Source organism: Erinaceus europaeus, chromosome 1, assembly GCF_950295315.1.
Source record: "Erinaceus europaeus chromosome 1, mEriEur2.1, whole genome shotgun sequence".
NCBI lineage: Eukaryota > Metazoa > Chordata > Mammalia > Eulipotyphla > Erinaceidae > Erinaceus > Erinaceus europaeus.
This window is the reverse complement of record NC_080162.1, coordinates 117039303-117066663: the sequence shown is the minus strand read 5'-3', so window position 1 is coordinate 117066663 and position 27361 is coordinate 117039303. Positions and strand designations below refer to the sequence as shown.

At 47.6% G+C, this 27361-nt stretch overlaps 4 protein-coding genes across 6 annotated transcripts in view; 3 read left to right on the top strand and 1 right to left on the bottom strand.

The window, feature by feature from the left end:
* The window catches only part of CHCHD10 (coiled-coil-helix-coiled-coil-helix domain containing 10), a 71943-nt gene extending 67644 nt beyond the window's left edge, over positions 1–4299 (top strand). The window contains exons 2-5 of one of the 2 annotated variants that reach the window (XM_060194812.1): positions 2380–2468; positions 2661–2868; positions 3902–4049; positions 4148–4299. In XM_060194812.1, coding sequence (XP_060050795.1) covers positions 2431–2468; positions 2661–2868; positions 3902–4049; positions 4148–4167 — 414 coding nt within the window. In that variant the 5' untranslated portion in view covers positions 2380–2430 and the 3' untranslated portion in view covers positions 4168–4299. Of the gene's footprint in view, positions 1–2310; positions 2469–2660; positions 2869–3901; positions 4050–4147 lie in introns of those variants that run through there. The other variant, XM_007536438.3, reaches the window with a different exon arrangement.
* C1H22orf15 (chromosome 1 C22orf15 homolog) lies at positions 4277–7253 on the bottom strand. Of its 2 annotated transcripts, XM_060194801.1 has the most exons (6): positions 7114–7253; positions 5931–6017; positions 5700–5837; positions 5379–5453; positions 5136–5292; positions 4277–4409 (listed from the first exon to the last, which is right to left on the bottom strand). In XM_060194801.1, exons 1-5 carry the CDS (start codon positions 7136–7138, stop codon positions 5153–5155), a joined length of 465 nt encoding a protein of 154 aa, XP_060050784.1. In that variant the 5' UTR covers positions 7139–7253; the 3' UTR covers positions 4277–4409; positions 5136–5152. The 2 variants fall into 2 exon arrangements, with proteins under 2 accessions (XP_060050784.1, XP_060050776.1); XM_060194793.1 differs by having other exon boundaries at positions 4277–5292.
* Positions 7254–10176: 2923 nt separating this feature from the next.
* Positions 10177–12294, top strand: VPREB3 (V-set pre-B cell surrogate light chain 3). The gene is made up of 2 exons (XM_060203866.1): positions 10177–10989; positions 11843–12294. Exons 1-2 carry the CDS (start codon positions 10941–10943, stop codon positions 12151–12153), a joined length of 360 nt encoding a protein of 119 aa, XP_060059849.1. The 5' UTR covers positions 10177–10940; the 3' UTR covers positions 12154–12294.
* Positions 12295–13568: 1274 nt separating this feature from the next.
* Positions 13569–25550, top strand: ZNF70 (zinc finger protein 70). Its single transcript, XM_060194731.1, has 2 exons — positions 13569–13667; positions 20584–25550. The coding sequence occupies exon 2, from the start codon at positions 20668–20670 to the stop codon at positions 22012–22014; it is 1347 nt and encodes a 448-aa protein (XP_060050714.1). The 5' UTR covers positions 13569–13667; positions 20584–20667; the 3' UTR covers positions 22015–25550.
* The last annotated feature ends 1811 nt before the right edge of the window (positions 25551–27361 follow it).

Here is a 27361-nt window from a genome sequence, read left to right as displayed (position 1 = left end):
GAGGAAGCAGCCCAGCACTGAAGCTTCCTTCAGTGTGGTGGGGAATGCATAACAAAACAGGTACAGTATCCAAGTGAGCTATTTTTACCAGTCCAAAGGTTTATTGAGAGAGAGAGAGAGAGAGAGAGATACTAGAGCATAACTCTGGTACATTCAGTGCTATGGTGCTGGTGATGAACCCTAGGCTGACCCCAGGCATGCAAGTCCTGTACCCTACCAGCTGAGTCACTTTGCCAGCTTCCCCTCTGGGTTATTTCATGCCCACCACCCTACCCAGCCCCACCACTCCCACCCTGTAATCCCAGCGCTAGGAGGGTCTCCTTACCCCCACCTATGCCAGCATTCAGTCTAGGGAGAAGGTAACTAAGTCATGGTAATCATATGATCTTTGCCAAGTCACTCAGCTTGTTTCCTAAAGGGCTGGGAAGCTGGGAAGCCAGTTCCTGGAGGGCTGGATAGCCTCCTGCACCCACATCTCCACCTCCCCTTGCCCTGGATCCAGCATGATAAAACCTCCAAGCTGCAGGAATTGAACTCTTGATTGGTTTTATTCCTAGAGGCATAAAGTCTCTAGGCACTCAGGTCACAGTCTTTGGGGCAGAGAGGTGTTTGAATTCAGTATTGTAAACAAATGTCCAGGGTCCTCTGCACTTAAGTTGTATAGAGGGCCACACTGGAGGCCCCAGCTTGCAGGTGCTTGTAGAGCTTTCTGGCCAGCGCTTTCTGGCTCCGGGCGCCTCCTGGTGGGGTTTCTGAGAACAGGTTGCTCCTGCTCTTCCCTAGGGCTCTTCTTTCTGGGCTCTAGCCAATCACACGGTAGTGAGGCAGAGGGAGAAGGGGAGCAGAGCCCCAACTCCTGCAGGCCTCAGACTTGCGCTTCTCTGTCTTCTCTCCCAGACTTCAGGATGGCACTGCACAGCCTGTGCTCTTCTCCCTGCGCCTTGCAGTGGTCTTTGAAGGTCCACTATCCTAGCTGGAGGGGCACGGGTTTAAACTTCCTACTGAGGGCAGGTAAGATAGCATAATGGTTATGCAAAGAGACTCTCATGCCTGAGGCTCTGAGGTCCCAGGTTCAATTGCCTGCACCACCATAAGCCAGAGCTGAGCAGTGCTCTGGTTAAAAAAAAAAACAAAAAAAAATTAAATCAAAATTAAAGGGGCCAGGTGGTGGCGCACCTGGTTAAATGCACACATTACAGTAAGCAAGGACCTGAGTTCAAACCCCTGGTCCCCACCTGTAGGGGGCTTTTAAAGCTTCACGAGGGATGAAGCAGGGGTGCAGGTGTCTCTCTGCCTCTTTCCCTTTCTATCCCTTCTCTCTCAATTTCTCTCTGTCTCTGTACAATAATAATATAAAATAAAAATTAAGATAAAAAATACATTTCCAGGGGCCAGACAGTGGCATACCTAGTTAAGCACACATATTGCACCTCCCTTGGTCCCCACATGCAGGGGGAAAGCTTCACAAGTGGTGAAGCAGGGCTGCAGGTGTCTGTCTATCCCTATTTCCCCTACCCTCTTGATTGCTGTCTCTATCCAATAAATAAATAAAGATAATTTTTTGTTTGTTTCACCTCCAGGATTATCACTGGGACTCAGTGCTCACACTATGAATCTGCTGCTCCGGAGGCCATTTTTTTTTCTTCCCATTTTATTGGATAGGACAGAGAGAAATTGAGAGAGGACGGGGAAAGAAAGACACCTGCAGATCTGCTTCACTGCTTGTGAAGCTTCCCCCCTGAAGGTGGGGAGCCGGGGGTTTGAACCTTGATCTTGGTACAGGTCTTTGCGCTTAGAACTATGTGCACTTAACCGGGTGTGCCACTGCCCAGCCCCCAATAAAAAGTTAAGGAAAAACAAAACAAAACAGGGGGCAGGGTGGTGGCGCAGCGGATTAAGTGCACATGGCCGGAAACACAAGGATCTTGGTTCCAGCCTCTGGCTCCTCCCCACTTACAGGAGGGTTGCTTCACAAGAGGTGAAGCAGGTCTGCAGGTGTCTATCTTTCTCTCCCCTTTTTTGTCTTCCCCTCCTCTCTCGATTTCTCTCTGTCCTGTCCAACAATAACAACAGCAATGGCAACAATAACAGAGGGCAACAAAAATGGAAAAAATGGCCTCCAGGAGCAGTGGATTCGTGGTGCAGGCACTAAGCCCCAGCGATAACCCTGGAGGTTAAAACAAAAACAAAACAAACAAACAAACAAACAAACAAAAAACCACCTTTCTGCTAAATCCTGCCTTAGGCCGGCGCTGCCCCGCCCAAGTGCCTCCCGCTGGAGGCGTGTCTGGGAGGCTGCCGCGCCCCGCCCCCACCCCGGTGTCCTTAACGCTGCAGAAGTCTGCCACCCCGAGACACGCGAAACACCCCAGACCCCGCAGCCACCGCAGCCACCGCAGCCGCTCGGCTCGACCAGGCTCCGCTGCCGCCATGCCCCGGGGGAGTCGCAGCGCCGCCCGGCCAGCGAGGTGCGGGGTGGCCCGGAGAGGCGCTCGGCCCGATACCCCGTGTGACCTTGGCAGCCGCAGCGCCATGTCGGCAGGGCTGGGGGTGGGGGAGGCCATGATCTCGAGTCCCGGGAGTGGGGGTGGGGGTAGGGGGTCTCTCTCCCTGGAGGGCCCTGGGTCCGACTGACGTGAGCCCTGCCGCCTGCCCTGCAGCCGCGCCGCCGCGCCTCCAGCGCACCCGCCGCCCGCCGCCGCAGCCCCGGCGCCCTCGCCCTCCGGCCAGCCTGGCCTCATGGCGCAGATGGCGTCCACCGCCGCGGGGATGGCCGTGGGCTCGGCCGTGGGCCACGTGGTGGGCAGCGCCCTGACCGGAGCCTTCAGCGGGGGCAGCTCGGAGCCCGCACAACCTGCGGTTCAGCAGGTGAGCAGCGCACTGGGGCGCGCAGGGGGGTGCGGGGGGGAGAGGCAGGTCTCGGGGTCCCCCAACTGGGGTTGCTGGAGCGGCCAAGGGCTGTGAGGGACCCCAGGAAGGTCTTCCTCCTCCTCCCCTACGGTTGGCCTCCTTTCCCTCACAGCTCCTGCCCCAACCTAAGGTTTTTCCTTTTTTTGTTAATATTTTTATTTATTTATTATTGGATAGAGACAGAAATTGAGAGGAAGGGGGAGATAGGGAGAGAGAGAGACACCTTCAGTCCTGCTTCACCACTTGTGAAACTTTTCCCCTGCAGGTGGAGGGGCGGGGGCTCGGACCTGGGTCCTTGAGCACTGTGATGTGTGCACTGGTGACGAATCTACTTTTCCTGGCGACCCCCCCCCTCCATTTTATTGGATAGGACAGGGAGAAATTGAGAGGGATGGGGCGATAGGGAGACAGAGTGACACCTGCAGACTCCCTTCAGGTGGGGAGCTGCGGGCTCAAACCCAAATCTTTGAGCGTGTCCTTGAACTTAGTACTATGTGGTCCCACCTAAGGTTTCTAGATTTTTCAACGCTGGGGAAGCCTAGACTGGGAGCTTCACTCAAGGTCACCCAAGTAGAGGGGCGACAATGTTGAAATTACTAAGTTCATGCTCACCTAGCTGCCCAGACTCAAAGGTCAAGGGTTACTAACTTTTCCTTGCTGGACCATGTCCAACTGAACGTCCTTCCCCACCAGTCCTGAGCCAAACCAGAGCTTAGCATGGTCACGAGTTGTGAGGATGTGTCAGTATATATGGCCGAGCATGGAAGGTGCTAGAACTTGTAAGGGTATAGGACCCAGACTGCCAAGTGTACAGGTTACAGGAGCCTTTCTACCTCCCCTCACCACCCCACCCCTGGTACCCATTATGAGGCAGCAGGGAAATGCTGCCAGTAGGGACGCCAGCATCAGCCTTAGGAGTTTGCTGGTCCTTGGTCCCTCAGCCTGCCAGGGAGCCCTGAGCCCATAGTCAAGGTTACTTGCTGTTTCCTAGGCCCCGGTCCATCCTGGCCCCCAGCCTCTACAGCTGGGGCCCTGCGCCTATGAGATCAAGCAGTTTCTGGACTGCTCCACCACTCAGAGCGACTTGTCCCTGTGTGAGGGCTTTAGTGAGGCCCTGAAGCAGTGTAAATACAACCATGGTGAGTGACTACTGGTGGGTGGCGGGCAGGGAGAGGAGGGGTGGTCCCTCTTCCCACACCTGCAGCCTTCCTACCAGCCTGTATCACCTCTCCTGCAGGTCTGAGCTCTCTGCCTTGAGGAGGACAGGGCAGACAATATGGGCCAGCCCTCCACCCCCTCAGCTAGACCACGACCCTCAGATTGTACCCATCTAACTGTGAATGGGAGTGAGACACAAATGTACGATTAAAAGAGTTTATTTTAGACCAAGTCTTGCTGTGTGTCTTGTCAATGGCCTGTCTGCACCGACAAGGTGGGATGGATGGATGGATGGATGGATGGATGTTCTGGGAAGAGATGCTTCTCTTTAAGCTGGTCTTCTGGATGGGGAAGGAGGAACTTTCCTTTTGCCCATGGCAGTGTGTGTGTGTATGTGTGCAGGGAGGGGAAGGCTTTAGCAACTGATCCCAAGGGCATATGACTGGGTGCTGGGATTCCCTTTCTCTTCTCTCAACAGCCTGTCTCCTCTTCCCTTTTTATCTCTGCCTGTAGCTCCCTTTATCTGTACCCACGTCTCAGGGCCAGCCCCTGTGCCCTTATGTCTGTGGCCTTATCCAAGGTTAGTGCTGTAACCTTGCCCCTCTCGCTGACGCAACTTCTCTAAGTCCAGATTCTGCAAGAGTTGCTGGCCTGCTGTGTGTTGGGGGGGGGGGGGGGATCACAGGAGGTAGAGTTCACAGCCAAACTACTTTGAGTCTGAATCTAGCTCAGCCTATCAGTTTAATGTACCAGGTCACAGGACTTGCCGGACCCAGACAAGCAGTCTCTTCAAATCCAAGTGCAGACCATGCCATCACATGCTGTGTGTACTGCTTCAACTGAATCCACTTAGCAGCTCTGTACTGAGCACCTTGTGTGCCAAGCTCTACCCCAACACCTGGGCACTGAGGATTGCCCTTAGTGGTCATACTCCAGAGAGGTGTCTCCTGAAACAATCTGTTCCATACTTAATGGGTGTATGTGTGTGTACAGGGAAGAATTGTTGTCCCCTGGGCCAGGCTCCCATTTTGGATGTGTACCCCCAGAGGTCCACATCCCCTCCATACCTGGCTCCTGGCTTCGGCTATCGGGTCTTGGACAGCAGGGAACCTACCCTTCGAGATCTTGAAGTGGGAACTTGGTCCTGGCGGCTACGCTGAGTGCCTGTGCGCTTCTTAGAGCCATTCCCCAGGGAGGGTAGTCCCGACAAGTTGCGTAGCTCCTCTGGAAGGTCCCAGAAGAACCTGCCTGTCAGGCCTGCGTGGGCAGGTGCACCCTCCCTGGCCCTGGGCTCTCCTATCACAACTGACCTGCCAGTTCTGGATTCCAGTCATCCAAGTTCTCTAGGAGGGACTCATAACGGTTGGGAGCCCCACCTTCCCCTTCTGTGGAAGGAAGATGATAGAGTCCTTCCTGACCTGATGGTGCCCACCGCTTGCTCTCACCCTAGACCTGTTTGCCAACCTAGGATGGGGCAGGACATGCCATCCATGGATGTGAGGCATCAAAGTCAGGTCCTAGACAAAGTAGGGACTGGACAGGGCCTGGGTGACCTGGGCGAGTCACCACCACCACCCTCTGCTTACATTCCAATACAACTTCTGGAAGGGGAATTATTGTATCCAACTTACTGATTATCTGCACTAGGACATAAGTTCCACGCTCCTGTAACTGGAGACTGTCCATGGTGGGGTCTGGGGAAGCTCCTTCTTTCAGTCCCTTATCCAGACTCACCAGGTGTCCATCCTCAGCCAGGAGGGCGATGGTCGCTGGGATGACAGGAAGGGAGGCAGGACAGGGCTGCTAGCCACCCCTTGACAGCCCTCTTCCCAGCCCAGCAGTACCTCTCCCTGCCCTCTCACCATCTGTGGGCACCTTCCCCCTCTGCTTTAGGTGAGCTGAAAGGGTCACCAGGTTGCACCAGGGGTTCACCAGCTCCCAGCAGCCAGCTGTGGGGGTGGGGATGGGGAATAAGAAGTGAGAACATGAGTCCCTCAGTTCTCCCCCAATCTAAGACCCTTACTCCATCCTTCCCATCTCTCAAGAACTAAGGTATTAGGCCTGGAATCACCCCTGTCTGTCTCCACAGATGTGGTGACAACTATGCACTAAACACTGCGTGGGACCCACCCACACAGGATCTGCAGGGACCCCTTTCTTGCCATAGTGCCTGCCTGGAATCTGATCGTGGCTCAGGCTTCACAATGCAACTTTAAACCTGATCTTGGACTCAGCAGCTAAGAATTTACTGCAGTTTAGGAAGGGGGAGATACCATAGTGGTTATGCAAAAGACTTTCATACCTGTGGTTCTGAAATCCCAGGTTCAATACCCCCTGTACCACCATAAGTCAGAGCTGAGCAATGCTCTGGTAGAGAGAGAGGAAGATATTGAGATTATTCAATTTAAAAACATTTCCCTCTGCTCAGGAAATGGTTCAATAAGCTTAAAAGCATTTTTTTTTTATTTGGGAATCGGGCAGTAGCACAGCGGGTTAAGCACAGGTGGTGTAAAGCCCAAGGACCAGCCTAAGGATCCCGGTTTTGAGCCCCGGGCTCCCCACCTACAGAGGAGTTGCTTCACAAGCAGTGAAGCAGGACTGCAGGTGTTTATCTTTCTCTCCCTCTCTCTGTCTTCCCCTCCTCTCTCCATTTCTCTCTGTCCTATCCAACAATGATGACATCAGTAACAATAATAACTACAACAATAAAACAAGGACAACAAAGGAATAAATTAAAAAAAAATATATATATATATATATATATTTTTTTTTTTACCAGAGCACTGTTCAACTCTGGCTTATGGTGGTATGGGGAATTGAACCTGGGACATTGGAGCCTCAGGTACCAAGAGTTTCTTTGCATAACCATTATGCTATCTGCCTCCACCCAATAAACATATCTTTAAACATAGATGCCCTATGGGAGTCTTTACCTTGTCACAGCTTATTCTTCTAAACCTTATTCCCTTTCCTTGTATGCCCTTCCTTCCCAAGGCTATCACCTATCCACTCCCAGGTGTCTTCCCTGGGAAGGGACCCACTTACCTCCAAACATCACTGTGATAAACATGGTTGTCAGGGTGGGGTAGCTGTGTGGTCTAGTACCCCACTTTCCCACTAGAGAGGAAACTGGGCTGAGATGTATTCCTGGCAGGAGCCTATGGGGAGAAACGTACCCAGGTGGGTGGGTGTTAGATGGTAGACCTTGTGTAGGTCTCTCTACAACCTCTGGAGCAGGGTTCCTACCAGCCTAGAGGAGACCCTGCAGCTAGTTCAGGACCCTTGGCCTTCTGTCTCAGCTCTCTAGGACTGAGGCCCTCCCAGCTTCTAAGCTGGTCTCCATGGCAGTGGGTGCTTTCCAGAAGCTAGGCAGGAAATGCCTTCCCCCAGTATCCTGGTAACAGAAAGGGAGGAGGCCTAGGCATTCCCTGAGGCAGGCCATGAGAGTGGGAGGGGAGCCTTGGGGGGGGGGCATCCAGGGATATCCAAAAACCACATTTGTCCTCTATCCCCCACCTACTTTGGGACTGAGCACCCAGGCTGAAGGTGGGGGAGCTCCCTGGGGGTGGGGCACTGGTCCTGAGAAACCCCCACTGTGAGCTGACAGTGGCCATTGCACTGGCCTGGGGTGGACAGATGTCCTCACTAAACCTGTGGCCTCTCCCAAGTCCCAGTCGCCTTGCCTTACTCTCTTAGGCAAGAGGGTCTCCCTCTTCACACCCAGCCACCCCTTTCTTCTGTCCTTATTAGTTTTCTTCTTTTTCTTTCTTAGTCAAGGTTACTTAGGTATCACTTTATATATATATTATTGGATAGAGACAGAGAAATTGAGATGGGAGGGGGAGATAGGGAGAGAGACAGAAACCTGTAGCCCTGCTTAACCACCCGTGAAGCTTCCCCCCCTGCAGGTGTGGCCAGGGGCTTAAACCTGGGTCCTTGTGCACTGTAACGTGCACTTAACCAGGTGTGTCACTGCCTGGCCCCAGACATGACACTTTCATACAGTGAAATTTACCCTTTCCTGTGTTTTCCAGAACTGCTGCCACAGTCAGGGTGCAGACATGTTTGTTAATGCCTCCCCACCCCACCCCAACCCCCAGTTCCTTCATGTCAATTTGTGAATTTTCTCACTACCTGTTTCCTACCTGCTTTTACTCTTCCCAGAACACTTGTGAGTCTGGCTTCTTTCCCTTGGCATAATAGATGCCTGTGAGAGTCACCCCGGTTGTCTGACATAGTGCTGCTTGTTGCTGCTCAGTGTCCCCCAGTCTGAATGTAGGACAAGACACAACACAGTGGATCCATTCATCTGCTGCTCTTTGGGCTTGTCACTTGTTTCCGTGATGGTACCTAAAGCCCATAAAGACATTCCCTTGAGTTTCATGTGAATAAAGCTCTCCTAGTGATGGGGAAATAACATAATGGTTCTGCAAAAGGTTTTCATGCCTGAAGCTCTGAAGTCCCAGGTTCAGTTCCCAGAACCACCATAAGCCAGAGCTGAGCAATGCTCTGGTGTCTCTGCATTACTCATTAATATATATATTGGAGGCTGGGTGGTAGCACAACAGGTTAAGTGCACATGGCATGAAGCTCAAGGACCGGCCTAGGATCCTGGTTTGAGCCCCCAGCTCCCCACTTGCAGAGGTTCACTTTACAAGCAGTAAAGCAGGTCTGCAGGTGTTTATCTCTCCCCCTCTGCCTTCTCCTCTCCTGACTTCTCTGTCGTATCCAACAACAATAGCAACAGTGACAACAACAAGGGCAACAAAATGGGAAAATGGCTTCCAGGAGCAGTAGATTTGTAGTGTAGGCACCAAGCCCCAGTGATAACCATGGAGGCAAGTGCTAGGGGAATAGCATAGTGGTTATGTAAAAGACTTTCATGCCTTAGGCTCTGAAGTCCCAGGTTCAGTCTCCAGCAACACCACAAACCCTGAAGGCAAAAAAAATGTGTATAAAATATATATATTGAGCTTTCCTTTCTCCAGGGCCAGTGCCATGAGAGGAACTGCTGGATCACATGATGAGTGAATGTTAAATTCACAGAAAACTGCTCACTCTCATTGCTGCTCTTCCAGGTTGTAGCAGCTCCCGGTTTCTCAGCTATTTACCTCATACCCTTCTCCTTTCTCACGCTCCTTTTTTTCACCATCTTTCATTGTCTTCAGTTTGTTTGTCTCCCCTCCCTCACCAGTCTCCCTCATCTCTCATTTTCTGTCTCTGTGGTCTCATACTAACCATTTCTCATTCTCTATTTCTGTTCATCCTTGAACTTTTTTCTCTTCCCCTTTCCTCCTCACCTCCCACTCCTATTCCTCTGTGCCTATTTCTGTCTCCTGGTCCCCCTTTTTGAAACCCTATTAGATCATCTAAGGAGCCAGGTGTGTGTCTGGATAGCACCCCCCCACACCCCTGGCCTCAGCTCCCCTGACCCAAGACAGCGGTGAGTAGGGAGGAGCACTGGCCCCTCCAGGCAGCATGTCAGTGATATATTCTGCTTCTGGATACACACATTCCTCTATATTTCCATCTGTGTTCACAACTCAGTAGGGACGTCGCAATGGATAAATGTGTGACTATTTTTTCAAAGAGTTATTATGAGAGAGAGAACAAGAGCACTCTTAACTGTGGTGGGAGTGTGGATTTGTAAAGCTATGTTGGGAATATTAGCAGTATCTACAAAAGTAAAATGCACCAATTTCTGGGTGGTGAAGCACTGCTTTGGGTGTCTCTCTTCTCCCTTTCTTTCCTCCCCCCACCCCCATCAAGAAGAAAAAATAGAGAAAGGAAAAAAAAAAAGGATACTAAGAGTAGTGGATTCATTGTATAGTCAGCAAGCCCCAGTGATAATTCTGGTGTCAATAAAAAGAAATAAAGAAAGAAAAGGAGTGGGGCTGGGTGATGGCGTACCTGGTTAAGCACATGTATTATAATGCTCAAGGACCCAGGTATGAGCCCCCAGTCCCCACCTGTAGGGGGAAAGCTTTACAGGTGGTGAAGCAGGGTTGCAGGTGTCTCTCTGTCTCTCTCCCTCTTTATCACCCCCTTCCCTCTTGATTTCTGGCTGTCTCTATCCAATAAATAAAGATAATTAAAAAAAAAAGTACTTCCCATTCTTGGGGTCTGTCCAGCAGTCAGGCTGGTGCACCAAAAGACATGGACAGGAATGTTCACATCAGCTCTCTTTGTCATATCTATAGTCTGGAAAGCACCCAAGTGTCAGTAGCAGAACAGATAAAATAATTATGGGCTTATCCACACAATGGATTACATGCTACTATGACAATGGATTAAACATTGCTGCATATGCTGGCAGCCATACTTTTGTTAGGCCAAAGAAACAGGAACAAAAGATACATTATCATTCCATTTCTATTTGAAGTTCTAGATCAGGGAAAACCAGTCTAAGGTGCTGGACATCAGAATGCTTTAGGGGGAGGGAGGACATGGGGAGGTACAGGAGGGGGTCTTCTGGAGAGATGGAAATATTCTATACCTTGATCTGAGTGGAGATTGTGGGAATATAGATTCTGTACACAGTCATCAAACCAACCACTAGAGATTTGTACACTTAACAGTATGGGAGTTACACTTCAATAATTAAAAAAAAAAAAAAAGTAGCTCCCTATTTCAGCCCATGTGTGGATTTCCAGGCTCCTATTCTCAGAAGATCCTGTGTGGTCAGGACTCTGATGCTTAAAAAGATAGGGCCAAGCTGTTGAATCCCAGCCATTGCTCTCCCCTACCCCCCATTCCCTCAATGGGTTGATTTGCATGTCTTGTTGTGGTCCAGTGACCTCCCCCACCACGTGCCTTGAGCACCTGAGGCTCTGCCCAACAAAACCACTCTCCATACTTTCTTGCTGCTAGTCATGACCCACTGGTGCCTGGTCCTCCTTCTGACTGAGGTCCTCCTGGCAGGTAAGCCCTCCCTGGAACTGGGTCACCTTAAAGATGGGATGGGGGGACAGCACTAGCTCCAGAAGGTCCCTGCAGAAAAGCAAACCCACACAGGCAGTAAGGGGCTGTAAAGGGAATATTGAGATGGAGGGGAGAACTGTTTACAAGGTAGCTCTCTTCCTGCCCAGTGATGAATCCCTTTTCTGTGTAGTTCTCAGTTTCCTCATTAGTGAATTACCAAATAGATAGGGCACCTCAGTAGTTGGACTCTTTAGGGTCTTTGAGGAGATAGGACAGTTCACCATTTTTTTTTTTTTTAAACCAGAATACTGCTTGGCTCTGACTTATGGTCATGCAAGGGATTCAACCTGGGACCTTGAAGCCACAGGCATGAGAGTGTTTTGCATAACCATTATGGTGTCTCCCTGACCTTGGCCACCTCTTGAGTTTTTCACAGAGGAACTTAGAGCCAGCTGGTCCCTACCTCACAGAGCCTCAGAGACAACCTAATCTTGACAAAGGTGCCCTACAGCTAACTGAAGTCGAGGTGATGGTTAAGATGATACAGCCCAGGAGGATCCTTGGTAGTGGTTAGACTGTGGCCAAGGTTTGGAAGAACTGATTTGACTAGAGGAGTCGGAGTCAGATACAGATGGACTGAAAAGTTCCCTTTGAACCCTAGATCCTCAGCTAGTCCTTGGGAACATGACTAATGGGGACTCAAAGGTGGCTATTTCTGCCCCATTTAGTGCTATTCATGGCTCTGGTCTTCTGCACCATGTGGGAGCCAGTCTCCTTAGAGTTTGGCCTAGCCTAGAACAAGGACAGCAGGGAAGGGTCCCGGGCCAGGTCTGAGTAGATCTGTGTCTCTCAGCCTCTCAGTCAACCCCGTCCCAGCCAGATGCACTGCTGGTCTTCCCAGGCCAAGTGGCCCAACTCTCCTGCACATTGAGCCCTGGTCATGCCACCGTCGGGGACTATGGAGTGTCTTGGTACCAGCAGCGGGCTGGCAGCGCTCCTCGTTACCTCTTCTACTATCGTTCAGAGGAGGATCACCACCGGCCCCCTGATACTCCTGATCGATTCTCAGCAGCCACGGACACAGCCCACAACGCCTGCATCTTGACCATCAGCCCAGTGCAGCCAGAGGATGATGCTGATTATTACTGCTCTGTGGCCTACTAGCCTAGGGATAGAGTGCCAGATGAATGCTTCCAGTCTGCTTTCCACTTTTGCTCCTATTTTCGGCTCCACTTTCTCTGAGCCTTGATTTTTCTGCTCTGTAAAATGGCTAATAATATTAAAATGCCAATAAAATCCATTAAATCCCTGCTGAAAAGCTGAAATGTGGTTGGTCTGGGATTGAGGGGTTTAAAGGAGGTGCTTCTGGGGAGTTTGCAGTAGAGGAAACACCTGAGGCCCTGGGGCAGGACTCAGCCTCCTCATTGTCACCCAAGGGGGTTCAGACTGGTGGCCTGGCCTCCCAAAGAGCTGGAGGGAGAGAAAAAGGAACCAGACCCTGGGCTCCCAGGTCTGCATGAATGGTTGTGGTCCAACGTTCACAGAGGGGCTGGACTGGCTCCTCAGGAGCTCAGGCTGCTTGAAGAGGGTCAGCCATGCCTACACCTAGATAGAGCAGGGAGGCAGGTATAAGTGTGGGTGTGTGCAGGGGTGGAGGGGGAGGAAGAGAGATGAAGGTCGAGGCAGAGGATGCTGAAGTCAGGTGAGCAGGGGCAGGGGCAAGAACAGGCAACAGCAGTTTTCAGGAGTGTCTGCGCCACTTGTTTTCTGAGATAGGGCAGTGGTCCCCTGGGGGAGGTTCCCCAGAGGAGGACAAACTGCACTTGAGTGACTTGGCTCTGAAGGTTGAGGGGAAGCACTGGGTGGAGGGGTGACTCTCACCATAAGAAGTAGAGATGAACCTCTGGGAGTGGAACAGGGTTCAAGCACACACCTGTTCTCTCCTCGCAGTTCCCCTAGTGGGTCTCAGGTTTGTAGGTAATCCTTTAGATGCATCTTGTTGAGGGTCTCCAGGCTACAGGCTACACTTCTAGCCACCACTAGGACCCAAACTCAGGCCCTTCATCTTTTAAACTTATTTATTTAACAGCAGTCTGCTCAGCTCTGCTTTATGGTAGTGCTGAGGCTGAACTTGGGACCTATGACGTCTCAGGCTTCAAAGTCGTTTTGCATAGCCATGGTACTGTCTGCCCTGCCCACTCAGCTCCTTTTTCTCCCCCAGCCTTGGGAAGGTGGGAGTAGGATGGGCAGGGAGCCACAAGGGCTACCCAGGAAGGAAAGGTGAATTCCAACAAGATCTGGGCCTACGCCACGCCCCACTGCCTCTGGCTTGCCCGCACCCCCAAGGCAAATGCAGCGAAGCCTCGCCTATTCCTCCCTCCAGGCCTCAGTTTCCTTTTCTCACTCCAGCCATCTCCCCCTGTGCAGCCCCTCAAAGAACTTATTCCCAGAGCAGCGGGACCACCGAGACTCTAGGACCTCCATGCGGCCTAGAGCGGCCCCGGAAGTGCCCGCGGGCGAAGGGGCGGGGCTCCGGGCACTCGGGCCAGGGCCTCCGCGTCAGAAACCACCACGCTGCAAGGCCTCGTCGGCCGCGGGTTGGAGTAGTTCAGGTGCGGCCCCGCCCCGCCCGCCCGCGGCCCCGCCCTGCCCAGGTGAACAGTCCCGCCCTGGCCCAGGTGAGTGACTGCGTCAGCCAGTGACCACCAGTCTCTCCAGTTGCCCCCAGGGTGTGGGCGTCCCCCTTGGGTGGGGATCCTGTAGGGGCGCCGGCCGTCGCCACCCCGGCCGGAGAGCCGAGCGCGCCTGCCCGGAGCCCCAGCCCCGGGGCATCCCCGAAGGATGCGGTGACTGATGCGGGAGAAGGTTGGGGAGGCCCAGAGGGGTGGAGAGCTTGTGATTCCACACCTTTTTTTTCTTTTTTAGGGGGGGGTTGCTTGACCATCACAAAGTAAAAATATTTGTAGGGAACTGGTAAAGAACTGGCAACTTTTTAAACAGATTGTAGACTCGAAAGACCCCAAAGAGGGAAATTTAGAAATACCAAGATTTAACAGGTGGGTGGTGGAAGATGGCTTGCTACAGACACCAAAAGGAGGGGTCAGAGGGCATGCAAATAGGGGTGTTCGAAAACCGGAAACCTGGGGATGATGGAGGGCATGGAGGTGGGGGTGGGGCGGGTTAGTGAGGACACTCAAATAGTCAATAAGTAGTTGGGTCAATAATCAACAATAGTCAGTCAATATTTGGGTAGCAACCTGATTCAATCCCTGGTCCCCACCTGCAGCAGGAAAGCTTCATGTGGAGGTGGAGCTTTGGTGCAGGTGTCTCTCCTCTCCCTCCCTCCCTATTTCAATGAAAAAGAAAAAATAAGAAAGAAGGAAGGAAGGGAGGTGGATGTGGCTGGTGAAATAGTTCACCTGGATACTGCCATGTGTATGACCCCCGTTTGAACCCAGCCCACACCACACTGGGTGAGGTATTGGGGTAGGAAAGGTGGGTTTAGTGCAGAGGCATACTGTCTCATCACATCTTTTGGAGGAAGCCAGAAACCTTTTGAGTTCAATATTGGCAGCTAAATCAAACAAAAAGGGAAAAGCCCCACTCTTTGAATGGCAAACAAAACATGGCTGTGGCAGGGTCCCCACATGGCCAATTTGCAGCTCTGGAAATGAAGAGTTTTGAAAAGGAAGTATGAGCAAGCAGTGCCAGAGGTGGGGAAGTTAGAATTATGAAGAGGAGGACTGGCCACTAGAAAGTCATTAAATGCTGGAGCTGAGTGCTCAAATCCCAGCTGAACTGGAGAACTTGAAGTTTGTCTTGGTGCCACACACAGTGCTATGGTGATCTGTGGTAACATTTAATATCTTAGGAGGAACTGGTAGAGAAAGCTATTAGTTAGTGACTGGTAGCAGCAAAGTAAGGAGACAAGAAACGATGCTGGCCAGAGCTAGTTGAAGTAATGTCTATCCTTAGACCCAAGAGCACAAGCTAGACAGGGAAGGGATGAAGACAAAGGAGAACCAGGGTGAAACTGGTGGGTTGTTAGACTTGATAAAGTCTAGTGAAAGAACTGGGGACTATGGGTTACAAAGGAGGTGAAGGTTAAATGAGTTGAAGCGATCAACAGATCTTTGAGAATGCTTTAGTTCTGTTCTTTTTCTTTTTACACCTACTTTACAATTGATTGAAAATGCATTTAAGACTATGTTCAGGAGTCCAGTGGTAGTGCAGTGGGTTAAGCACAGGTGGCGCAAAACACAAGGACCAGCCTAAGAATCCCAGTTTCGAGCCCCCAGCTCCCCATCTGCAGGGGAGTCACTTCACAGGCGGTGAAGCAGGTCTGCAGGTGTTTATCTTTCTCTCCCCCTCTCTGTCTTTCCCTACTCTCTCCATTTCTCTCTGTCCTATTCAACAACAACATCAATAACAACAACAATAAAAAAGGGCAACAAAAGGGAATAAGTAAATAAATATATTTTTTTAAAAACTGTGTTCAAGGGAGTTGGGTGGTAGCACAGCGGGTGAAGCGCACGTGGCGCAAAACACAAGGACCAACATTAGGATCCTGGTTTGAGCCCCCGGCTCCCCACCTGCAGGGGTGTTACTTCACAGGCGGTGAAGCAGGTCTGCAGGTGTCTATCTCTCCCCCTCTCTGTCTTTCCTTCCTCCCTGTCCTATCCAGTAACGATGACATCAACAACAATAATAACTACAACAATGAAACAAGGGCAACAAAAGGGAAAATAAATAAATATTTTAAAAAAACTATGTTCAAACAAGAATGAACTCTTATCATGATTGATTTAGTATGTGGAACTAATCACTCTCCGTTCTTTAGTAGAAGGGTAATGTTATGGTAAGAATAATGCCTTTGGGGGGCCAGGGGTTAGTGCAGCAGGTTAAGCACACATGGTGCAAAGCGCAAGGACTGGCATAAGGATCTCGGTTCGAGCCCCTGTCTCCCCACCTGCAGGAGAGTCACTTCACAGGTGGTGAAGCAGGTCTGCAGGTGTCTATCTTTCTCTCCCCCTCTCTGTCTTCTCTTCCTCTCTCCATTTCTCTCTGTCCTACCATATACAATAACAGCAATAAACAAGGGCAACAAAAAGGGAAAAAGTGGCCTCCAAGAGCAGTGGATTCCTCTGAGCCCCAACGATAACCCTGGAGGCAAAAAAAAAAAAAAAAGAGAGAGAGAGAGAATAATACCTTTGAATAGAATTAGAAGGATTAAATGAGATATGTGCTTGTAAGAAATCTAATAGTACGTAGCTCATAAGAGATGTTTAATAAACTTGATCTGTTATCTTTGTCATTTTACCAGAAAACATTTTCCATAGCTTCCAGAAAAATTTCTGAGTAAGACAGATACTGAGAGTCTGCTCAACTCTGGCTTATGGTGGTGCAGGGGATTGAATCTGGGACTTTTGGAGCTTCAGGCATGAGAGTCTGTTTGCATAACCATTATACTGTCTACCCCTGCCTGATACTGAGGGTCTTTCTTAGAGATCACCACAGGAGAATTGAGTGTGAGCAGGGGGTTCTTTCACTGTCTCCCTTGTTGCTATGAAAACACTCTTTTCATCTGGAGCAGCTATGCTTTTGTCTGGTTTATTTGCTTTTAATTAATTTATTAGTAGTAGTAGTAGTATTTTTACCAGAGCACTGCTCAGCTTTAGCTTATGACAGTACAGGGGATTGAACCTGGAACTTCAGAGCCTCAGTCATGAAAGTCTTTTGCATAACCATTATTCTGTCTCTCCCACTCTGTAAGATCTATTTCTTCTTCTTTAAAAAATTAAAAAAATTTTGGATAGAGACAGAGAGAACTTGAGAGGTAAGAGAAGGATAAAGAGAGACACCTGCAGCACTGCTTCACTGCCCATGAAATTTCTATGCTGCAGGTGGGAATACAGGACTTGGACCAATTTCCTTGCACATTGTACCATGTGCACTCAACCAGATGAACCACTGTCTGGCCCCTCTGATTTATTATTATTTTTAAACTGTGTCCTCTGTGAGACTGTTTTATATATTTATATCACCCAGACAAGTGATTTATTTGAGTAAAGAATTATTTGCAAAAAAAAGTAAGTGTGTGTGTTACTGTATGTCAGTTCCTTACGATATAAAAATAAATTATTTCCTTCATTTAATCCAGTGTTTTTTTTTTTAATGCAGCACTGGGAAATGAATCAAGAACCCTGCACATGCACAATGCTGCCTCTCAGCCCAATATATTTTCTTAATTTTTATTTTATTATTTATTTATTACTTTTTAAACCAGAGCACTGCTCAGCTCTAGCTTGTGGTAGTGCAGGGGATTGAACCTGGGACTTTGGAGCCTCAGGCATTAAAGTCTCTTTGCATAATGTTACATTATGCTATTTACCCCTGCCTTTATTATTTATGTGCTTACTTTTCCAGAGCACTGTGAGCTCTGGATTATGGTTGTGATGGGGATTGAGCGTGTAAACTCAGAACTTCAGGAGCTCCAGTGGCACAATCAGTTAGCGCGCGGTACTTGTACAGAACTTCAGGCTTAAAAGCTGTTAGCATAATCATTATGCTATTTTCCCAGACTTATTTTTTCTTTACTTGTATTTTTTCTCCTTTTTCAGCCCAATATTTTATTCTAAATCCTTAGAAAAGGGGGGGGGGAAAGAGAGAACCTTCAAAGCACAGCTTCACTATCCATGACAATCCCTTGATGCTGTCCATGATGCTTCCCTGTGGTGACAGGGTCTCATGTATAGTAACATATACATTCTACCAACTGAGCTATCTCCTGGACTTTCAGTCATAGATTTATTATAGATGTTGTGTGTTTCTCCTGTTGTGATGGAGACTAAAGGTTCCAAAATTAAGGAGTGCATAACTTGCTCTTAAAAAGATTGTGGGGGAGTCGGTTGTAGCGCAGCTGGTTAAGTGCACGTGGCGCAAAGCGCAAGGACCAGGAGTAAGGATCCCGGTTTGAGCCCCCGGCTCCCCACCTGCAGGGGAGTTGCTTCACAGGCAGTGAAGCAGATCTGCAGGTGTCTATCTTTGTCTCCCCTCTCTGTCTTCCCCTCCTCTCTCCATTTCTCTCTGTCCTATCTAACAATGACAACATCAGTAACAACAACAATAATAACTACAACAACAATAAAAAGACAAGGGCAACAAAAGGGAAAATAAATAAGTAAAATTTTTTTAAAAATTGTGGGTATTGGTGAGGAGAGTTCTGTCAACCAGCATTTGTCTTCCTGGGTGGTTAAGTGCGGTGAAGGACACATGTCTTACTCCTTGGGTATGCTTGAGATCACCAGAGCCAGAGGGTACAGAAAAGAGGGGGAGTTTGGCTGAATCTGGAAGGATGAGCTTCTAGCAATCTGAGAAGGGGGAAGGAGCTGTTAGAAGGAGGAAAAAATAGGGCAAGTAAGTTGTTGAACTGAAAGGTTAGGAATGGGTAGAAGTAAGAGGCAAGAGCTAGGTCTAGAAGGGCTTTGTGGAGGAATTGGACTGCTGCGAGGTCCTAAGGGGAAATGACACGATCAGGTCTCTGTCTTGGATATTTGATTCTGGAGTCAGTGTAAGGAACCAGAGGGAGGAGCAGAAGCTAGAGGTGGGTGACCATTTGGGAGGTAAGTATTGACATAATTCTGGGAAGTCACAGTGATGCCTGAGCTGTGGAATGGCAACATAGACTGAGAAGCAAAGAACCCTTCAAAAAATTATAAGGATAGACTCAAAGGATAAGTGACAATTTAAACTGACTCCCAAGGTGTTGGTTGGGGCATCTGACTAGAAGAGGAACAGCTAACCTAGTGTAGAAGAGAAGTGCACACTCTCTTTTTCTTTAAAAATTTCTTTTTAAAAAATATTTATTTATTTATTTATTCCCTTTTGTTACCCTTGTATTTTTAATGTTGTAGTTATTGTTGTCATCGTTGTTGGATACGTCAGAGAGAAATGGAGAGAGGAGGGGAAGACAGAGGGGGTGAGAAAGACAGACACCTGCAGACCTGCTTCACCACCTGTGAAGCGATTGCCCTGCAGGTGGGGAAAGATTTTTTTTTATTTTTATTTTGTTACATATGAAGCAGAGAAGTAGGGAGAGAGAGAGAGAGAGAGCGAGAAGCTGGAATACTGTTTTGGTATATGTAGTGGCAGGAATAAAACTAGAAACCTCAGGCATGATGCTCTGCTAATTAAGATATCCCCAGGGGAGTCGGGCTGTAGCGCAGTGGGTTAAGCGCAGGTGGCGCAAAGCACAAGGACCGGCGTAAGGATCCCGGTTCGAACCCCGGCTCCCCACCTGCAGGGGAGTCGCTTCACAGGCGGTGAAGCAGGTCTGCAGGTGTCTATCTTTCTCTCCTCCTCTCTGTCTTCCCCTCCTCTCTCCATTTCTCTCTGTCCTATTCAACAACAACAACAACAATAATAACTACAACAATAAAACAACAAGGGCAACAAAAGGGAATAAATAAATAATTAAAAAAAAAAAAGATATCCCCAGGGGGCTGGGTGGTAGTACATTGGGTTAAGCACACATAGTATGAAACACAAGGATCCCAGTTTGAGCCCCTGGCTCTCTACCTGCAGAGGGGGGTCACTTCACAAGCTGTCTATCTTTCTCTCCCACTCTCTGTCTTCCCTTCCTCTCTCAATTTCTCTGTCCTATCCAACAACAACAATAACAGCAACAACAACAATGGAAAAAAAAGATGGCTGCCAGGAGCATAGTGCAGGCACTGAGCCCTGAGCCCAGTGATAACCCTGGAGGCAAATATTAATTAATTAATTAATTAATTAAAACCAGCTCACTGGAGGCAAAAGAAAAAAATACATCCCCAGAGTCAGGCAGTAACATAGCGGTTTAAGTGCACATGGCGCAAAGCGCAAGAAACAGAGTAAGGATCCCAATTAGAGCCCCCAGCTCCCCACCTGCAGGGGAGTTACTTCACAGGCAGTGAAGCAGGTCTGCAAGTATCTATCTTTCTCTCCCCCTCTCTATGTCTTCTCCTCCTCTCTCCATTTCTCTCTGTCCTATCCAACAATGATGACATCAGTAACGATAACAACAACAATAATAACTACAACAATAAAACAACAAGGGTAACAAAAGAGAATAAATAAATAAGGAAAAAAAAAGAAAAAATATATCCCCAGCTCACTTTTTAAAATTTGAGTCTTACCCCTTGTACCTCCCTTTTTTTAGACACCTTGCTTGTGTCCATCTATTTGTCTTTGTGACTTTTTTGGTAAATAATTTTTTTTATATTTATTTTCCTTTTTGTTGCCCTTGTTGTTTTATTGTTGTAGTTATTGATGTCGTGGTTGTTGGATAGGATAGAGAGAAATGGAGAGAGGAGGGGAAGACAGAGGGGGAGAGAAGATAGACACCTGCAGACCTGCTTCACTGCTTGCGAAGTGACTCCTCTTGCAGGTGGGGAGCCAGGCACTTGAGGTAAATAAAATTTGTCTCTAACCTACTTGAACCACTGTAAGTGCAAGATTATGCCTTATATTTATTAGATTCGAACACAGGAAGAAGATACACGCTAGATGCTTGATTTACTGACTTGACAATGTCCCTTGTTTTCTTCTTTTCAGATCTCTTTGACTGGGAACAGTGTGTCCCATAGAGGATCAAGAAAGACCATTGGGGTAATTGGGGTGGGTAATACTAGACTCCTAATGGAGATTCCTTCAGTAACCAAGTTTGGTGAGAATTTTGTGTTTGAGGATGGGTTGGAGATGCAACAAGTCCTTTTCCCAGAAGAGGATCTGGGGGACACATTTCTTCAGGAGAGGAATTTAGAACAAATGGCTGTTATCTACAAGGAGATCCCTCTTGGGGACCAGTATGAAGAACATGATGATTACGAAGGGAACTTCAGCCTGTGTTCAAGCCCTTTTCAGCATCAGGGTACCCCCCCGGTGAATAGACCCCAGGATGATGAGATATTTGACCAAACCTTCCTCCAGAAATCAGACTTAAGTATGTGTGAGATAATCCATGATGGAGAAGAACCCACTAAAAAAAGTTCCGAGAAAGCAGACAAGGAGGGTTTGGAACCCACTGAACCTCACAAAGCCACACAACCAGCAAAACCTTATGCATGTCGGGAATGTGGGAAGGCCTTCAGCCAAAGTTCACACCTTCTTAGACATCTGGTGATTCACACAGGGGAAAAGCCCTATGAATGCTGTGAGTGTGGAAAGGCCTTCAGCCAGAGCTCACACCTTCTTAGACATCAGATAATCCATACTGGGGAGAAGCCCTACGAGTGCCAGGAATGTGGAAAGGCCTTTCGTCAGAGCTCAGCCCTCACACAACATCAGAAAACTCACACTGGAAAAAGACCCTATGAGTGTCGGGAATGTGGGAAAGATTTCAGTCGGAGTTCAAGCCTCAGAAAACACGAGAGAATTCATACAGGGGAGAAACCTTATCAGTGTAAAGAGTGTGGGAAGGCCTTTAATCAAAGTTCAGGCCTCAGCCAGCATCGGAAAATCCACACCCTGAAGAAACCTCATGAATGTGACATCTGTGGGAAAGCCTTTTGTCACAGGTCTCACCTCATTCGACACCAGAGGATTCACACTGGGAAGAAACCATACAAATGTGAAGAGTGTGGGAAGGCCTTCAGCCAAAGCTCCAACCTTATTGAACACCGGAAGACTCACACAGGCGAGAAACCCTACAGATGCCACAAGTGTGCAAAAGCCTTCAGTCAGAGCTCCTCCCTCATTGAACACCAGCGGATCCACACTGGGGAGAAGCCCTATGAGTGTGGCCAGTGTGGGAAGGCCTTCTGCCACAGCTCTGCCCTGATTCAGCACCAAAGAATTCATACTGGAAAGAAACCCTACACCTGCAATGAGTGTGGCAAGGCCTTCCGGCACAGGTCAGCCCTAATTGAGCATTATAAGACCCATACCAGAGAGAAGCCCTACGAGTGTAATAAATGTGGCAAGTCTTTCAGGGGAAGCTCACACCTTATTCGGCATCAGAAAGTCCATGCTGGGGAGAAACTGTAGGAGAAGGTACTCACTACAAAGCTTTAAAAGCCTTTCTCAGATGGAGCCCTTGCCAGACTACTTTTCTTTACCTCCACTTTCCCTTCCCCCAAGTCCCTAATAACAGCTGAATGGGAAGATGCCAGCAAAGTGCTGGCACCCATATTGGAAGCAAGACCCTGCTCATGACCCCAGCCTGATGCCTGCGCTCGGCAGCGTCACTGAGTGGAAGGGGGTGAGGTGACAGGAATGAAAACCTGGAGGCATGAGACATGCACTTATCATCCCAGTGCTGTTGAAAGGAGGTGCCCCAGAAATGAGAGCTGACCCTCAGTGTTCTCATTCTCACTTTTGATTCCCAAACCTATGATTTCAATTTTGCCTTCTATAAGCTTTTCCCAGCATCCAGAAAAAGAAAGACACCAGATGGAAGAAGTTGAGCTAGACCTGTGAAAATGTCAGATGAACTCAGCATTGCTCTGCAGTCTGACACTTCTTACAGAAACCATGCTCACAGTCCAAATCAGCTGAAAAAAACAAATCAAAAATTAGATGTCTCCATAGTCAAATAGAATCATCTGCCTGACTAGGGCTTTGTTGGGGACAACCAAATAGGTCACAGGTCAAAGGGAGGGTCTGCTAGGGTTTGGGTGTAACGGTGTGAAGTCTCTGACAAGGTCTTTGAATTCCATCTTGGGTTGGAGAGAAGGCAATTTCTGGAAGATTGTTCTTTCAAAGGGGAAATTAGAGTTTTGGTCCTGTAGGCCAGCAGGCTTAAGACACTTGACTCTTAACTCATCCTAGGCATTAGGCAGTATTACCTTCCAGGAGTAACCTCCATGAAAATCCATTGTATTTCAACCTTGTATTGCCAACAAGACCTTTTCATCTTCCAGTGCCAGAAGATGTAGGAAGCAGGGTAATTCTGCTTCCAGGTTCAAGTACTCCTTCTATATGAGTGAACCCCCAGGTTCTATTTTCCAGTCTGTGAGGTGGAGATAGTAGGGCTGACTTTATGCCTCCAAAGGTTGGTGCTTTAGTTCAGGTAAGTCCAAAAGTGAATGTGCTCTGGCAACTGCCAGTTGAGGATGGAGATCCCTACTCACCTCTGCCTCCACCTGGAAAGGCTTTCTTTTTGTTACTATTATTTATTATTGGATAGAGACAGAATTTGAGAGGGGAGGGGAAGATAGAAAGGGAAAGAGACTGAAACACCCACAGCCCTGCTTCACCTCATGAAGCTTTCCCTCTGAAGATGGGAACCAGGGACTCGAACCTGGGTCCTTGTGCACTACAATGTGAGCACTTAACCAGGTGCACTGCCACCTGCCCCCTTTATTTATTTATTTATTTATTTATTTATTTATTATTTTAACCAGAGCACTGCTCAGCTCTGGCTTATGGTAGTGCAGGGGATTGAACCTGGACTTTGGAGCCTCAGTCATGAGAATCTCTTTGCGTAACCATTATGCTATCTCCCCCTCCCAAAAGACTTTCTTCGTTGTAGGTGCCTTGTGATGCAGCATTTCACATATAGATATTTCCTGGAGTCACCTAGAGTCTCTGGGCTGCAGAAGGATCCTTATGTTTACCCTCTCTTTGTCCTTTCCCTGTCAACTAGTGTTCCCCTGGAAGTTATTTAGAAAGTAACATATCTGTGACCCACCCATACCAATTTATTTGGTATTCACAGAGGTGGCACTCAGACAGTTGTATGTTTTCAAAGTTGTCAAGGTGACTGCAATGCTCTAGCACAAAGCAGGGCTGTGAGGCCTGTGCTGGGCTTTCATGCACCTCAAGATCTAAATGTCACATCTGCTCATCCTGACCACAGAGCTTGGAGGTGATCTCTCCCAGCGCCCCTCCCTAGAATGGATTCAGACATTAAAAATGTCTGGGATGATAAGTGCATGTCTCATGCTTCCAGGTTTTCATGTAGGGCCTGACTTTATGCCTCCAAAGGTTGGTGCTCCAGTTCAGGTAAGTCCAAAACTGCCAGTTGTGCTCTGGCAATTGCCAGTTGAAGACGGAGACCCCGAGTCACCTCTGCTTCCACCTGGAAGGGCCAAGGTGTGTGTGTGTGTGTGTGTGTGTGTGTGTGTGTGTGTGTGTGTGTGTGTGTGTGTGTGTGTGTGTGTGTAGTAAGGAGGCATAATTTCCCAAAAGTTTTAGAACTGAAGCTCCAGCACCCATTTTGATAATGCTGGTTATTTCAGCTAATCAGAAGCTCATGGGATAAAATAAACATGGGATCCATAATTATTAGTACTTGAGGCTTGGAAGGCCAGAGATTTAAAACTGATCTGAAAGCCTAGGAACCTCATGGTGAGAAGACAGTCTCACACCTCTCTAGTTCCTCTCTCTACTGTGTGACTATGCCAGTCAATCAGCAAGAACTACAGGGACCCTCAGGACCTGCTACACCACCAGCTGTGGCCTGTCCAGAGTCTAGCCATTTATGAAGAATACAGAAACCCCTGTTTGGTGTGAATGGAACAGCAGCCCCAATCCCATCGACCTCCTCTGTGTCCCCCATCTGCCTCCGCTCTGACCAAGCCTCTCCTTATCAGGCAGATAATGTTTCTTACCCTTGATGATCCTTTCTGCATATTTCTTCTGCACAGATCAGCCAAATTGATACTTTAAAGATTCAGTCATTAATGAAAGAGAGGGAGAGAGAGAACACTAGAGCATCACTCTGGCACATGCAATGTCGGGGATCAGACTTGGGACCTCATGCTTTTAAGTCCAACTCTGACCACCATGCCACCACTCCCCTGCCCAGACTGATTTTTTTAAGCATCTATTTGTACATACTACCACTCTCCTGAAAACCAACCTGCGGGCTTTTCTGCTTCTGAACCTTCATTTCAGCCAGGCTGCTTTGCCATGCTGAGTAAGCTACACAGAGGTCATGTAGCACATGACCAGATGCCCTCTCCACTCCAGCTTCACTGAACTCATTTTGTGATTTTCTTACTTTTTGGAATATGCACTTTCTCTTTTTCCCATCCCGAATCTCCTTTTTTTTTTCCCCCCCCCGAATCTCCTTTTTTTTCATGTTTTTTTTTTTCTTTTTGATAATTCATGTAGTGGGGACCAAGATCCTCTTTTGAAGGACTAACAGATTCTCAGATAATCATGATCAAGCCAGGTTCTTTCATTTTAATTTTTGCAAGTGTGAGTAAAGTCTGGTTCCTTTTGTTTAGATCATTTCAGTTTTATTATGTATTTTAACGTTCTTTCATTTTATTTAGGTTTTCAAGCTGTAATGTTAAAAGAGATCATCCTGGTAATAATTTAATTGTCCTTGAGTTTAGTTCTTTGTTTTTGTTTAGTTGTCTTACTTTTTTTTTTTTTTTTCTGCTTATAACAGATGGTGTTGAATGTTGTAAAGTTCCCACTCTTGGTTTTGTTTACTAACTGAATTCTTTTGTCAGAGTGTATGTATTCTGCTCTTTCTTTTTGGCTTACTATGCATTTCTAAGGTTAATTATGTAGATAGAGTTTACCATATTTTAAATATTCCTAGTAAACATAAGTACTCTGAACCATGATTTACCTTGAAGTTAGAGAATTTCCTACACTCCATAGGCTTGATGTGGTATTTTTTGGTTACTGTTTTGGAAATTCATTTTGGCCCCAATGGTGCTCTTTTGAAAAAACTATATTTCCAAGTGATGATTGTCTATGTCACTGCTGTTATTTCTTAAGGAACTATGATGTTGACATTTCTAAGTGTCCATGGAACTTCTTTGGGCCTGAATATGCTATCTGTTTTTATAAACAGTTGTGTCCTCTGAAGAAATGTGTTTTTTAAAAACTCTATCAGTTCTAATTGTTGACTCAGTTTTAAAGGTTGTTACTGAAGCCCATACTCTGGATTTTTTTACTTCAGAGTTCTTAACCTGGAGTCCATGGACTGCCAAGGAATCTAAACATGCAGCATTTCAGAGGTTGTAGACCTTAGGGATTGAACCAAAGATTCTAAGGTGGGCTTTGTGGCATTCACTATATTTTGGAAGGACTTGTTGAACCTGAAATAGTTAAGAACATTCATTTATCAGATCTGATCTGGTCATAGCATATATATATCCCAGCACTGCTCAGGTCTGGCTTATGATGGTGTGGAGGATTAAACCTGGAACCTAGGAGCCTCAGGCATGAGAGTCTGTTTGCATAACCATTATGCTATCTCCCCACCCTCTTTATATATTCCTATTTCACTTTACTTAGTGCTTCCTTTTATGTATGTTGTTGCTATATTAGTTGTGGAATTCTCTCTCATCCTTTTTGATATCGTAATTGAAGTCTCCTGCTTTTCAGCTTTGCATGAGAGTTAAGCTTAGTATTTATTATTATTATTATTATTATTATATTTTATTTGTTTTATCTTAATGAAAGAGAGAGAGATAGAGGCCAGAGCACTGTTCAGTTCTGGCTTATAGTGTACTGGGGATTGAACCTAGTACTTTGAAGCCTCAGGCCTGAAAGCCTTCTTGCATTACCATTATGCTTTCTCCCTTACCCAGTTTAATAATTATTAAATTTGTGTCTTTTGCTATATACCTGTAACTTATAAATATCAAGTTAGATTTTGTTTTCTGATTCTTCCTGTAATTTTTTTTTTTTTTTGCCTCCAGGGTTATTGCTGGGGCTCAGTGCTGGCACTATGAATCCACTGTTCCTGGCAGCTATTTTTCTTTTCTTTTTCTTTTTTCTTTTCTATTCGATAGGACAGAGAGAAATTGAGAGAGCAGAGGAGATAGATAGATAAATAGATAGACACCACTCGTGAAACAGACTCCCTGTGCAGGTGGGGAGTGGGGCTAGAACCTGGGTCCTTGCACAGGTCGTTATGCATAGTACCACATGTGCTTAACCAGGTGTGCCACCACCCAACCACCCTCTGTACTGACTTTTTAAAAAATATTTTATTTATTATTTGTCAATGAAAGAGAGCTACACAGAGAAAGACACACAGATAAAGGAAGTAGGGTGTGGGGGTAGATAACTTAATGTTTATGCAAAGAGGCTGTTGCCTGAGACTCCAAAACCCAGGGTCAGTCCCCTGCAGCACCATAAGCCAAAGCTGATTAGTGCTCTGGTAAAAAAGGAGAGAGAGAGAGAGAGAAGGAAGGAAGGAGGAAAGATACCAGAACACTGCTCAGCTCTGGTTTATGGTAGTACTGGGGATTGAACTTTGGACCTAGAAGCCTCTGGCATGAAAGCTTTTTGCATAACCATCATGCTGTCTCCCCAGCTCTATATTGACTTTTTAGAGAATGCTCCAGGTGTAGCAAAGAGTAAGACATTGTAGATCTGCCTCAATCTTCCTTCTTCTTCTAGCGTTTGCCCTCAATCTTCC

Coding starts and splice junctions, on each gene's coding strand:
- C1H22orf15 (XM_060194793.1), bottom strand. CDS start 7,138: ATGTTTATCACAGTGATGTTTGGAG. Junction 5,454..5,699: donor TGTCCTAGTGCAGATAATCA/GTAAGTTGGATA, acceptor TTCCTTCCACAG/AAGGGGAAGGTGGGGCTCCC. Junction 5,293..5,378: donor CTGGAATCCAGAACTGGCAG/GTCAGTTGTGAT, acceptor GGGACCTTCCAG/AGGAGCTACGCAACTTGTCG.
- VPREB3 (XM_060203866.1), top strand. CDS start 10,941: ATGACCCACTGGTGCCTGGTCCTCCTTCTGACTGAGGTCCTCCTGGCA. Junction 10,990..11,842: donor GACTGAGGTCCTCCTGGCAG/GTAAGCCCTCCC, acceptor TGTGTCTCTCAG/CCTCTCAGTCAACCCCGTCC.
- ZNF70 (XM_060194731.1), top strand. CDS start 20,668: ATGGAGATTCCTTCAGTAACCAAGTTTGGTGAGAATTTTGTGTTTGAG.